The sequence below is a fragment of the Mustelus asterias genome, chromosome 17 (assembly GCF_964213995.1).
Source record: "Mustelus asterias chromosome 17, sMusAst1.hap1.1, whole genome shotgun sequence".
In the NCBI taxonomy this organism is placed as follows: Eukaryota; Metazoa; Chordata; class Chondrichthyes; order Carcharhiniformes; family Triakidae; genus Mustelus; species Mustelus asterias.
In genome coordinates this window covers 66,450,725-66,465,283 of record NC_135817.1, presented here as the reverse complement: position 1 = coordinate 66,465,283, position 14,559 = coordinate 66,450,725, and the positions used below count along the sequence as shown (strand labels likewise).

General features: G+C 38.4%; 1 protein-coding gene across 2 annotated transcripts in view; it reads left to right on the top strand.

The window, feature by feature from the left end:
- Window positions 1-14,559, top strand: part of tbc1d23 (TBC1 domain family, member 23) — a 68,298-nt gene that overhangs the window by 42,905 nt on the left and 10,834 nt on the right. The window contains exons 13-16 of one of the 2 annotated variants that reach the window (XM_078232861.1): window positions 6,902-7,008; window positions 8,453-8,595; window positions 9,018-9,062; window positions 12,940-13,028. In XM_078232861.1, the coding sequence (XP_078088987.1) occupies window positions 6,902-7,008; window positions 8,453-8,595; window positions 9,018-9,062; window positions 12,940-13,028 (384 nt within the window). The remainder of the gene's footprint in view (window positions 1-6,901; window positions 7,009-8,452; window positions 8,596-9,017; window positions 9,063-12,939; window positions 13,029-14,559) is intronic. The other variant, XM_078232862.1, reaches the window with a different exon arrangement.

Sequence of the window (14,559 nt, the reverse complement as noted above, 5' to 3'; positions counted from 1 at the left end):
TCTAATTCATCAAATTATTTTCCTCCTGTTTTCTACATTAGAATGTAAAGTTGTATTCAGCCAACTTCAGTGGAAAACTTCAACTGCTGCACCTTAGTTATTAAAAAAATTTTCAGTTCTTTAATGAGCCGACATATTCCAAATTGCCAAGCAACAGAAGGAAGATAGCTAGAAACTGATAAGCTAAAACTTGTTTTTGAGCTCGAGTATAGTTTTGTGTTTTAAAACTATTTATTTGAGTCAGCACTGGAACAAATAGTATAAAAGCAGGAAATACTTGAAATACTCAGCAGGTGAAGCAGCCCCGAGGGAGGGAAACATTTCAAATTGATTACTTTCAGAACTGGAAAAAGTTAGAGATGCAACAAACTTTAAGCAAGTAGAGGTAGGGAACAAAAAGTGAGGGGAGGAAAGGATAACGGGGAGGTTTCGTGACAGGGATTAAGTAACAAAAGGAATGATTGTACAAAGCAAAAGGGGATGGTATTGGGATAAGAAAGAAAAATGGAGCTAGAGGAGGTGTAAGTGGGGAAAAAACACAATTATTGCCACCAGATGTTGACTGAAAAAATGGGAGAGCTGGTTATGATTGAAAGTTATTGAATTCAAGTGTTGAGTTGCAAAGGGTGTCAAGTGCTTAATCAAAAGATGAGATGGTATTCTTTGAGCTTCATTGGAACAATGTAGGAGGCCAAGGAGAGGGTGTGTTATAATTCAGGTCAGAAACTCCAAAGTGTTTTAGGAAACCTGCCTGGATCATAAGGTTTGCACTTTGAATTTGGCTAGGATAAGCATGATATGTTTCACTTCAGGTATGATTCAAATGAGCCTCGAGGGAACTTTTATCAAACAAAGTTTATTTAAGAATGTAGTTAACAAAGATGGAAAGAAAATGAGCAATAACTTTTATCAATTAAAAACAAAACAACCACAATAATGTATAACCCTTAACGAATATACTTAAGATGTTCCATTCAAACAAAACTTCCTTTAGACAAAAGAAAACCCTTCCACAGGTTTACCACAGCAAAGACTAATGCTCATGTGATACTGGAGTTGAATCCTTTGGTTGGAGAATTGAAAATCCTCTCAGCCTTGTAACTTCTAGCAAGTCCTCTGGCTACACTCAGAGCAGTCTGAAGTCAGAACAGCTTCCCAGAATACCAAGAAGACTCTCTAGGCAAGCTAGCAACAGCAGAGTTTCTACTCCAGGAAGGCAAGAAGCCTTGCTTTCAGCTAACCAACAAAATTTCCAAAAAAACAAGGAGGGGGAGAGAGAAAAACACTTCAGCAAATTGCAGCGAGTCAAAACAGAAAATGAAACCTTTAATAAGACATAATAAGGGACATAAGGACTAGGGAGGCCATCTTGCCCCTCGAGCCTGCTCTACCATTCAATAAGATCATGGCTGATCTTTTCGTGGACTCAACTCCACTTGCCCGCCCGCTCACCATAACCCTTAATTCCTTTACTGTTCAAAAATTTATCTATCCTTGCCTTAAAAACATTCAATGAGGTAGCCTCAACTGCTTCACTGGGCAGGGAATTCCATAGATTCACAACCCTTTGTGTGAAGAAGTTCCTCCTGGAGACAGAGAAGTTGAGGAAAGTAAGGGGAGTAAGAAGAAAAGGGTGGATAATGGGAGCTAAATTGATTTTAAAATTCTCTAGTTCAGGGTAAGAGCGGGAAATTGCAGATCAAGTCATCAATGTAGCAAAAAGGAGGTGAGGGGTGGAATTTGAATAGAACTGCGAGCATAAAGACAAGAATTTCTCGGACCTATATAGTTTTCCATAGCAACCCTACTTTTATTTGGAGAAATTTGATGGAGTCAAAGGAGAAGTTGTTGAATGTGAGAAGAACCTCAGCCAGGTGGAGAAGGCTGATGGTGAGTGGGGCCCAGTTAGGCCTTTGTTCAAAGGAAAAGTCTTGATAGGGCCAGAAAACAGTAAACCTGAAGAACATAGGAAGGGTCACAAATGTTGCTGGGAAGAGATTAGCCAAGGTGCACCACAACACTCTGCTCGATTCCTCAATCACTTCCAACACACTCTTCCTTTCCTGTGCAAGCCCACAAGATGCAACACCCGTTACCTCCAGCCCTCCCACCATCCAGGGTCCCATAAGCTCCCTTCAGGTCAAACAATTATATTTTTAATTTAGAATTCTGTATTTTCTGTTCATGATACAGACTTCTTGGCACTGAAGAGACCAAATGCAGATTGTGTGACTGCTTTGTGGCGCACAGCTGTTCAGCCTACAGGTGTGACCTTGTGCCTATGGCTCCCTGTTTTACTACTTCAGCCAACCCCGACTCTGTCCTTGGTCTCTTATCCTTCAGGAACAACACCTCATCTTTTGATTAGGCACTTGTCAGCTTTTAAGCTCAACAATGTTGGTGCATTAGCTCCCATTCTTTGTACAGCACCTGTTGGTAGTGATTGAGCTTTTTGGGATCCTCTAGATCTGTTTTTCATTTCTCATCCCATAACCAATCCCTTCTGCATTGCACCATCATTTCATTCCCTGCCCTACACACACTTTCTCTTTTATTCCTTCGTCCATGACCCATTGCACCCTCCTCCCGCGTTCCCTGCCTTTGTACTTGCGTAAAACCATCACAAACTTTTCCCTGTTCTGACCTGGTTGGCTAACTCTTTTTCCCTCTCCATAGATGCTGCCTGACCTGGCGGCACAATATTTCCAGCATGTTCTGTTTTAATCCAGCTTCCCAGTATTGTACATTGATTTTGTTGAGATATTTAACTATAGTCAGCATCTACAGCTCTTCTAAATGGCAGTTTACAGGTGTAAAATATAACAGTGAGATAAGTGAGAAAATCCTTTATAAATTTTGGATGCAATAACAATATAGTAGAATACACTTTCCCTTTAAATCTATGGAAGTGAAATCTAATTTTGCTTATAAAAGTCAGACTATGACCATGTGAGCAATTTTCTTATTTTCCAAGTGGTATAATGCTCTGCATTTTTAAGTTTAGGTAATGATGCAAAAGTAATTTTCTTTCAACCTTTATGAACCATTTCTATAGATTTCACCAATTTTCTGCTTATACTATCTGATCTTTTTTATATAATAATTTCATCATTGCAATAAATTTAGAACTCCATGTCTTACCATATGAGAGCTAAAATTGAAGTAGTGGTTGTAATGTTAAACATATATCTCTCCTCTCACCAACTGTAACTTTCTTTTGCTTTAGAACATTAAATATACAAAACATTGTGGGAAGGCTCTGATACATTTGGTGTCCTTGGTCGCTGTTGGAAGCTGCACTTTTTTTTTGAAATCTTTTTCCTCCAAACCATTTCACCCTTAGACTTGATGATCTGTTCCTTTGTTTATCATAGACATCGAGACTGTCCCAGAGCAACCTTTTTATTTTCAGACACGAAACAGGAATGAAATGTAGAAAATATTGCTTTATTTGTAAATTATTTACACTAATATTGTATTAGTTGGTGCACTGACTAGGAAATACATTATTAACAAATTATGCACCATTTTTGGTATTTGTCAGTATGTAATTAAGGTGAAAATCTGGTTTTTGAACAGTTGTGCTTCAGGATAACACAGGTATCTAAGAGGCAAACATTTGTAAAAATGAGCAGTGACCTTTAAAGTGTTTAATGATTTTACAGGGTTAGGGTGGTGCAAAATAGCATCAGGCATTCATCACAGCAGCAGGTCCTATGTCAAACAAAATGAATGGAATTATTCAGCTATTTTATTAATTTGTCAATTCCTGTTAATTTTTAATCCTCTCCTTAAGGTAATGGCTTTTTGCTTGAGCTTTAGTTCCATGACTGTTGATTTCCCTCTTGACGCTTCATCCATGTGATTATTAATCACATCTGTCAACAGGCCATTTTGTCAAGATTGGTTCTGTTGCCGACTGACCAAAAATGCATCGCCAGCTCAAACTGCTAGATAGAAATTGGAAGTAGAAATATTGGCAATTGTGATTCTGTCCTGTCATAAAGCAGGGGTGGAAGGTTGGTTGCACAGCCTCTGCGCTGCACTGGTTGAAATTAGATAACGGTAAGAAGTCTCACAACACCAGGTTAAAGTCCAACAGGTTTATTTGGTAGCAAATACCATAAGCTTTCGGAGCACTGCTCCTTCGTCAGATGGAGTGGAAATGATGCAATAACCACTCCATCTCCACTCCACTCCATCTGACGAAGGAGCAGTGCTCCGAAAGCTTATGGTATTTGCTACCAAATAAACCTGTTGGACTTTAACCTGGTGTTGTGAGACTTCTTACCGTGTTCACCCCAGTCCAACGCCGGCATCTCCACATCATGAAATTAGATAATCCAGAGTTTGGATTCAGCCCCTTCCCTCCTTTTTTTCAGCTTCTTTCATCAATGTTATAAACAGGAAAACTTTTCAGTTGGGTAGTGGTGAGGGTTGAGTTGATAGTTATCAATGTAGCCCAAAAAAACTTTTAATGCGTTCCATTGAATTTGATTCTTTATATAAAGTGTTCCTGCTAAATTGAGCTCTGTCTTTATATATAAATCAGTCATATTATTTATAGTCAACGTTATATAATTCTCATCTGTTCTAATATATATACTGAGCTAGAAGACATTGATCAACAGCTTTAAAGAAAGTTACATAGCCCTAAAAAGCTGAGAACTCAAATTACCTTAATTTATTGTTTGGAAATAAAGTTGTTGCACAAAAACGTGCAGTGAGATATTGCATTCTAACTTGCCCTGCCAGTAGACACAACATTCCTTCACTACATCTTGTTATTAAGAGTATTTCAAACTATGCTGGGGCTTTTTTGTTTCTAAGTGAAGAGAAAAGTGCTTGTCCATTTTCAGATTTGGGAATCAGCCAGCTGAAATATTACCCTCCTATGTGAAACGTTCTAGAAATTATGACATTTAATGGTGCAATCCAAGACCTCATGAGTGAGCGTTTTTGTTTTTAATGAACCTTCATTTTTGCAAGCAGTTTGAATTTGAATCTACCTAATCCACATTCTCCAAAATTGCTTGTTCAGAGTGGATGGCACAGTGGTTAGCCCTGCTACCACACAGCGCCAGGGACCCGGGTTCGATTTCCGGCTTGGGTCTCTGTGTGGAGTTTGCATGTTCTCCCCGTGTCTGCGTGGGTTTCCTCCCACAGACTGAAAGACGTGCTGGTTAGGGTGCATTGACCCAAACAGGCGCCAGAATGTGGCGACTACGGGAATTTCACAGTAACTTCATTGCAGTGTTAATGTAAGCCTTACTTGTGACTAATAAATAAACTTTACTTTTTAGCTTTTCTGCTTTCCTCTTACTACCCCTGTTCCGTCTGGACAATGTTAAGATCTTGGGTCCGGTGATTTCTCCAAATCTTGATTGATCTCTTACTTGTGACTAATAAATAAACTTTCAACTTTTTGAATTGAACTTTTTTACAACAAATTCCACCAAAATCTTTCTATTGCTAAATGGTCTGAAATTCTGAATCATGATTCTGACATTTCGGTTTTCAACAAATCATTATTTCCTCAGAAACTACCTCTGCAGAAACATGCCCTCCTTCACAGAGGCATTTTGCCGCTTCTGATTATAATCCATTGTGAAACAATGGAGATTCATTCAAAACATTCCAGTAAACAGAGAGAGAGACTTCCATAGTTCTACCACCCTTTGTGTGAAGAAGCATTTCTCAACTTGTAGGAGATCATCTACAATAGCTGCAATGAACAGAAAATGTCATTTGTCAACGAAAACACTTTTCATAAATCCTATCCCCAACTACATTATTGGTTCCAAACTGCGATTCAGCTTTAAGATTCAATTGATTTTAGCTATGGTAACTCTTCAGTATTTTGAAGGGTATCGTTATTTCTCCAGATAATTTAGACAAGTACTGTGGAGCATCCCACTTAAGATAAACGCCCGAATATTGGTGAAATACCCAAAACTAGAATGTAAATCAGCATTCCTCAGTAATGGAAAGCTCATGCAATATGATTCAGAAAATGTTACCTAGAATAAATATTTTATTGGTTTAAATGAGAAAGAAACTGAAAGTCTGAATGCTATTATGAACACAGTAAGAAGTCTCACAACACCAGGTTAAATTGGTAGCAAATACCATAAGCTTTCGGAGCACTGCTCCACACCATGCTATTATGAAGACATATTTGTAATGCTTTAGTTGTGCTTGCGTTTTTGTTTGCAACTAAATTCCTTTTAATTAATTATATGTCTGTAACATTGTTTTTTTATATATCTAAAAACAGTTAGCTAATTGAATGAAATTTAAAAAAGGTAATTTGTTCAAACGTCAAAATTATAACTGCAGGTTAAGGAAATTATAGCATTATTAAACCATGGTCTCCAAGGTATTATGCATTGTTTGTGTTGTATGGTTCTCATCTGTGATGCATTGCATCTATAATACGGTGTTGTTGGAAATATTCAACACGATTGATGAGACTTTCTCAATGCACAAATTCACTTCAGTAAAATTTCTCGTTGCTAAGTTTATGGACACTCAGTTAATTCTTTCAATTATCAATTTCCATAAGTACGGTTTTAAGTAGATTAACTTGAAAGTGTTATTTCAGTTGTTGATAAATACATTCAGAATTAACTTGTAACTACATCAAAATTGTTATAATGAATGTTAAAACATTCATTTACATGACCACGTGCAATGTAAAAACAATACTAATATATCCAAATCTATACTTAAAATGAAAGAAAAAGAACTAACCAGGACTATAGCTAATCTGGCTGAATTTAAAGGTTGTTCTGGTGCACAGCATTCTCTTTGTATTGAGGTGTATGAAGGCTATTATTGAAAGTAAGATTAGAAGGTTTGGTGATCATTGTCAGTATCTATAAGCTGCCCTGTCTTGCAGCATTGCAGCAGCACCTTGTAGACATAAATGTAGATGGGCCAGAAAATGGCTACGGTCACTGGATTGTTAGTACATCTGGATCTCGTGGAAGTATTTCTTCTGCTGATGTAAGTATATTTTTGTTAATTCAATGATTTGTTTAAAGTAAGAATAACAGTTAAGATTGTGAAACCTTACTGAAGAATAATTTTAGACTGTGGTTAAAGTATGACCAGCACTGATATAAATTGGAAACTACCTTTTGATTCAGAGTTGGTACTCATTGCGAGACTTGAAATTTGCCTACTTTAGTCTGTATCAGAAGGAAGCATCCGATAATGTAAACATGTTCAATAAAGCATCCTTTTTTTTTGTTCATGGGTTATGGGTGTCACTGGTAGGGCCAATATTTATGCCCCTCCCTGAGGGTATTTAAGAGTCAACCACATTGCTGTGGGTCAGGAGTCACATGTAGGCCAGACCAGATAAGGACGGCAGATTTCCTTCCCTAAAAGACATTAGTGGGTTTTTACGACAATTAACTGGTTTCATCATTAGACTTTAATTCCAGATTTTTTTTATTGAATTCAAATTTCACCATCTACAGTGGTGGGATTTTAACCTGTGTCCCCAGAACATTACCCTGGGTCTCTGGACGACTAGTCCAGTGACAATACCACTATGCCACCACCTACCCTCATTAAATATATTAAAATGGGACAGTAGTTCAGAGTTAACACTCACTGCAAGTAGTATGGTACAGGTTTGATTGCCCTCTGCTAAATTCCTGATCTCAATCGCTTCAATGAGGTGCAAAGAGAATATAAAGTTCTTCTGCAAGGAAGAAAGAGTTGTTCCTGAGCCAAACTTGCACATCTTGAATGGAGTAGCTTAGAGTGGATTTAATAGTGCTTGGAAACAGAAAGTGGGCAGGTAAAGAATAAGTTAAATTTGCATTTATATTTGCAGTTTAATTTAGTCGCTGATCCACCCTAAGCCAGTCACAAGATGTGCGAGTGTGGCTCAGGAACAACTCTTCCACTTATTTTCTTTCCCTAACGAGGAACTTTACCACTTCATTGAGGTGCAAAGAGAAGGCAGAGATCAGGAATTTAATCAAACCTGCACCTTACCATTGCTATGAGTGTTAACTCTGAACTACTTCCCAATTTTAATAGATTTAATGAATATGCGTGGTGAAAGCCCCGCCACCTTTGCCAGCGAGGATGGAGGATTTGGCGCTCAACAAAATCTTCATTCATTGCGGCAGGAGCAGAGAATCCCCTTGGTGCAAACGGCTGGAGAATCCTGCTCGATGTGTTTGAACATCAGGAGTGTACTTCCAGAATGCTTTTAAAATCTTCTTTTGAAATTTACTCTCAAGTTGTAGAGTTAATGGCCAATAGCTATATAAATATATTTGTAAAATCTCTTTCTGTATAATGTGTTACTCTAGATATCTCCTGCAGTTGTTTAGATTTATCCTGCTATGATTAAAGCAAGTTGCACATAAAATGTCGCATGCCGCATTTTGAGGGTGCTATAATCGAGTTCCAATAAATGCTTTTGCAGGGCGATTCCCCAAATGGTTCAGGTGATGGAAGGGGAGTCAAGTCATTAGTAAATAAAATGACGTTTGCTCTTAAATCCAAATCGGTGAATGTAAAAGAGAAAGTGATCAGTTTCATTGAGAATACATCTGCACCAGTTGAAAGGTAAGGTACTTCAAAATGGTATTTCATTCTATAAAGCCCTTTTCTGTAGAGATCAAATTATCAGCTTGTACGTTAACAGACAATTTCTTCTTGCAGGAAGGAGTTTGAAACCAAAATGTATTTCTTAAATTGTCTGAATTGAAATTTTAGTTTAAGCAGATCTTTTTTTGTTAATTTTGGGAGTCTATTTGCAGAACTGAAATAGAATGCATGTGCATCTGTGTACGTACCTGAATGTGATGCAATAAAATGCGCACACGCAATTGCAGGTTTAGTAAAACTTGTGTCTTTTGGAACAAGGATTATTTTATTTTTTGCGAAGAAATTGGTTATGGTTAAACTTTTGTTTCTAATTAGATTTGTTCTTTTCCTTTTTCTGAAATTATTGCTTTTGTCTTATTTTCCATTATTAATTAATATAGAATGGCTTTTCAACTTCCTTGGCCAGAAAAAATGAACATAGATTGGTAAGATGGTGTTCAGAATAGCTTGGCAACTCTGGTCTCTGTACTTCAGCATGCTGCGCAAGCACGTACTACTTCGGTCTTTTACTGTTGCTTTGCTGCAGCAATTTAAGCCTTAAACAACATATTTTAACTTCTACTTGGTTTGTCTAAATTTATGGCTACATGTTTATTATTGGTCCGTCGCCATGAAACCATGCCCAGAAACTAAAATGTACTCTGTGTTATCTGGCATCCTGGAAACCTTGCGTCTCACTTTGCTGCGATGTACAGTCTGCTATTACTACTTTTCACCATTTGTATTAGCAGTTCCATGTATTTGTTATGCTGTTTTTTTATATGATTGCCAAATGTATAATCTGCTCTCAAAAACTATTGCTATTTTTAAAAAATGAATGCTGACTACGTCCTTCAAGCGTTTCCCAGATTAACGTGGCCATACTGATATAGCTACTGCTCATTGATTCTTGAATATACTAGCTTTTTAAGAGTAAACATTTGGTTTTGGAATCAAAAGAATAACCAAGATCTATCAGGAAATCGTATTGCATTCTGTTCTTTACATCTAGTGTCAACTTCTAGTTTGAATGGGAAAATAAAAAAGGTGCTGAGTATGCAGTGGACACAGGGGAGATGCTGTTTTAATTGGTTTAAAGCTTACTTGCTAGCAATATTTTCATAGATGGACAAAGGTTAGTGATGGACAGAATGCCTTGATGTGGTATTAAATGCCTCACCAAACTGTGCCTGAACTGAATATAATCATTGAAATAAATGTTTGTTAATTTTTTCAAATTATATTTCAGAATGATCTGAAAGACTACTTCTTTTGCACAGTGTCACAAGAGGGGCGGCACGGTAGCACGGTGGTTAGCACTGCTGCTTCACAGCTCCAGGGTCCCGGGTTCGATTCCCAGCTCGGGTCACTGTCTGTGTGGAGTTTGCACATTCTCCTCGTGTCTGCGTGGGTTTCCTCCGGGTGCTCCGGTTTCCTCCCACAGTCCAAAGATGTGCGGGTTAGGTTGATTGGCCATGCTTAAAATTGCCCCTTAGTGTCCTGGGATGTGTAGGTTAGAGGGATTAGTGGGTAAAATATGTAGGGATATGGGGGTAGGGCTTGGGTGGGATTGTGGTCGGTGCAGACTTGATGGGCCGAATGGCCTCTTTCTGTACTGTAGGGATTCTATGATTTCTATGATTGTTGATTTTAAAGTCAAAACTGAATCAATTGACTTATTAAATTTCTCTCCACTTATGCTGAACTATTTTTATTATTCCAATTTTCTTCTCCTCCAAAGAGCACTGACTCTTGGGGTGAGTTATATCATTCCATTTCCTGTATCATTGGTATCTCATCTAATGGACATTTTTTCTGTGTGAGCCTTAACTTTCCTAAACAAGCCCCCAGACGTTTCACAACTTTGTCAACATGCTCAACTCTAAACCCAATAACCTCATCTCCTTCCACTTCATATCATTACCCAGCTCTGTCCTCTGCCGTGCCGAACTCAACCCCCATGTCTGTATCACCTTTTCTGTCTCCTGGCTGGTTACCCAAGCTCTGCTACGATGCTCAACCCATTTAAATCTCACACCCAAGTCCCACCTGCCCATCACCCAGTTCTTGTTGATCTCCATGAGCTTCACCCAGCATCTCAAATTTAAACTTCTCATTGTATTTAAATCTCCTCATTCTCCCTTTCTATCTGTAAAACCCCCTTTAAGTCAAAACTATTCAACCCTGATATCCGTGCCTCTTGATTCCTGGGATGGGATTTTCCATTTGCCCCGAAACTGGAAAATCCCACCCAAGGTTAACGGACCTTTCCATGGTCCGTCCCACTTCCACTATGATTCCTGTGGCAGGCGGAACTGGAAAATTTACCGCGTGGCTTTTTTTGCATTGTTACCCCCCCCCCCCCCCCCAACACATCGTCACCTTGACCTCACACCTAACCCACGTTGGTTGTTATGTTCATCTGCCTATTTTCTTTTAACCCCTCCCTAAACCCATGCGTGTTGCCCCCTCCGCCTCTTCTTCACCAAGCTTTTAGTAGTCCCTTTTAGTAGGAGTTTAGCATCACGTTTGACATGAATACCCAGTCCACTTCTTAACCAAGATTCCAGTAGTTTTGGGTTGCAAAGTCCTTCTGGGTAATCGGATGAAGTACAGATATAGATTTTTGGGCTTGCAGTGAAAATGGGAACTAAATGCAGATTGTGTAAAATATGAAACTTTGCGTTAATGGTTGCGTTGAAGTTTTATTGTAGGTTCAATTTCATTTATTGTGGTCAGAAATGTACAAGGTAGACTAGACGTTGCACTGATGGCTGTTTTGCATTGTTCTACAATTCTCCACTTTCCCTCACTAACAAATGCTTTAATTGATTTATAATTTTGCTGATGCAGTTATTAACTTACATGTTATACAAAATGTAATCCAAAAATGCTCCGAGTCCAACTTGTCATTGTAGGAAGTATTACTTTCTATATGTGCTAATATACACTGTGCATTAACCATTCTCTTGGCATTCTTGATTTTTAATTTTGTAAAACTGCAATTTAAAAAAATGCGTGCACACCTGGCTTCTGCTGCTCTCCCAACCTGACTCCGTCTTTTGCTGCATTCTTGATTGCTCCCACTGAAGATGTTGTATATAATTTGATGTGCAGATGAATAATCTCTTGGCGTCATGTGTGAGTGGTTTCAAATGAACCTCCATCCCCCTACCTACAGAATCCATTCCTGTGGTGCTTATAACTCTAGAATCATAGAATCCCAACAGTGCAGAAGGCAGCCATTTGGTCCAATGAGCCTGCACTGACAACAAGCCCATCCAGGTCGTATCTCTATAACCCCGCGTATTTACTTTGCTAGTCCCCTGACACTAAGGGACAATTTAGCATGGCTAACCAACCTAACCTGTTTACCTTTGGACAGTGGAAAGAAACCATAGCATCCGGAGGAAACCCACACAGATATGGGAGAATGTGCAAACTCCATACAGTGACCCAAGGCCAAAATTTAACCCGGGTCCCTGACACATTGCTGACCACTGTGCCACCATGCCACCCTTGTCATCCACCATCTTGTGCTTCAGAGTTAAATGAGCCACACCATCACTTTGCCAGATCTACTATCAATTATTTTGTGACATGTATTTTGATTTATTTACCATGGTTGCATTGACTTAATTCAGAGATGTTCTCAGTTGTTCTTCGTGTATGGCATCAAAACTCCTGAGTGTGCTCTATTAAATACAGGCTTGAAATCAAATAAAATTTATGGAATTTGTTTGCTTGAGAGGCCGTTTGTATCAGTAGATACTTGTGGAAAATGTCACTTTGAAAAATTAGCTGTTTATAAAGCTCTGATGTGTAAGGAAACATGATCTTTTCCAAGAACGAATCAAGAAATGCATACTTCGCTTTCTCCAAGTTGACGTCTTGGGGGAAACTTATTTTCCAAATTGTTTGAAAGTCTGCACGCATCCTCCATTTTCACATCCCTGTATTTGTCACCTTCGCCCGCTCCACCTAACAGCATAACCTCTGGTTCATTGAATAGAGTCTGCACTTTGGAACAGATGCAACCAACAAACACCTTGCAATTTACAAAATTCTTTGACAGAACTATTAAATGCTGAATGACCTCTGCCTCTGGATTTGGATTTGTAAAAAAAAAATTGTTTTTTTAAAGTCAAACCTTTACAACAAGCAGTGTCTTCATGGAAGAATGTAGTTTTCAATATGCAGGGAAAGTTGTTCAAGATATTTGATGAGTTTTATCAGCTTGAATGTTCCATGACTAATACAATTCATACTGAAGTTTGAATTTTCTGATTTTAATAATTGACCACTGTATTTGCCCTTACTCAGGCATGTGAGCAGTAGTGACAGGGTGGGAAAACCCTATCGTGGGGTAAAACCTGTCTTCAGTATTGCAGACGAAGAGGAATATGATACAGGTAATTAAATTAATTTTTTGTTTTGTTTTAATCCAATTCAATCAAATCAAGTCCAATTCAGAGTCTCAAGTTGAGACGTTCCCGATCCAAGCTGACAAGACAGGGCTCTCACCTCCTGTCTTGGGCTTGATCTACATGACCCAAGCTGATTGGAGTAGGCATTGCACCTCCTCCAAGGCTTGATCTCATTTGCATCTTAGCCAAAAGGCCGAGATGCCGCTTTTAAAAATTGCTTCAAATGAAGCTAAAATGTAACCTAATGACTTCAACCGAGTACAGCATGTCGATACTACACTTGATCTTAGCCAAAAGGCCGAGGAGATACAGGTAATTAAATTAATTGCTGTAAGCTCTCCAATTACAATCTGGTACCCTAAGTGAATAAGTGAATTTAGTTTTAATTTGTGCAACCTGTCAGCATATTTAATTCGGGGTTGAGAATATTTCACTCTTTGAAATTTTTTCTGACTACCATCTGAAAAATAAATTTGCAGACAAACATTAATATTTGGAATCCATCATTGCAGATTTCTTTGAGTCTTGCTGTGAGGATGGTTCAAACTTGTATTTATGTTTTACCTGTAGTTATTTTGTCTGTTATATTCCACATGTGTCAAGTGATGCAAACACAACATGTGCAGGAAAGCAAACCCACAAACACTTGGTAAAATATTTGAGTTGAGTGATAAAGAAGGAATTTGGAAAATTAAAGATAATATTAGACAGGATCAATTTTAAATCTAACTTTAGCTTGGATGTAAGACACTGCGCCTATTTAACAGCAACCACCTTCAAGTCCATTGACACTCAAGTCCTTAAATATCAGTCACAAACATAATCAGAATAAAGAAACCATTAGAATTGGATTTGCAGCCAGTACTAAATTATATAAATGTCAGTTTTTAAAAATCTTTGTATGTAATACTGTCTTTTTTTGTTTGAAGAGGCCCAGAAGCATTTACATTTCACTGCAGATCATAAAAATTGCTGTAATTCTCCAGTCCCTCACGCTCCAGTAACTTTACTATTTTGCACTATAATGTACACATGATTCTCTGTCACAAAGGACATTTCAGAGCCTTTTGTCTTCACCCACTCTTAGCCCTGTTGATTAAAGTGATTTTTGTCCCTGCCTCTCTGAAAGGTTTTGACTGTGCCTCCATTTGCAATGGCAGTCTTCAGGTAACTCGGACAAGTGGCCATTCTTCAAGTATTAGCAAGACAATGAGTGCTGTTACACTGTTGAGAGCATTATACCCGAGTATGAACCTTTTCCAATGGGAATGAGGCCACACTCAACAGAAATTACAGACAGATACTAACCCTTGAACTCTGAAATCAGTGGTAGCATTCTAACTGCTATTTCACAAGTGATTAACTCAAAGCATATCAGGGAGTAAAATGACCACTTTCTAGTTTTTATGGCTTGCTCCCATAAAATGTGGTGCTTTACAGATAAAGCCTCCAATCTCGGCTGCTTCACCAGGAGAAAGTGGTGGCCTTGGGTTTCTCGGCCATAGGAAATGCATAT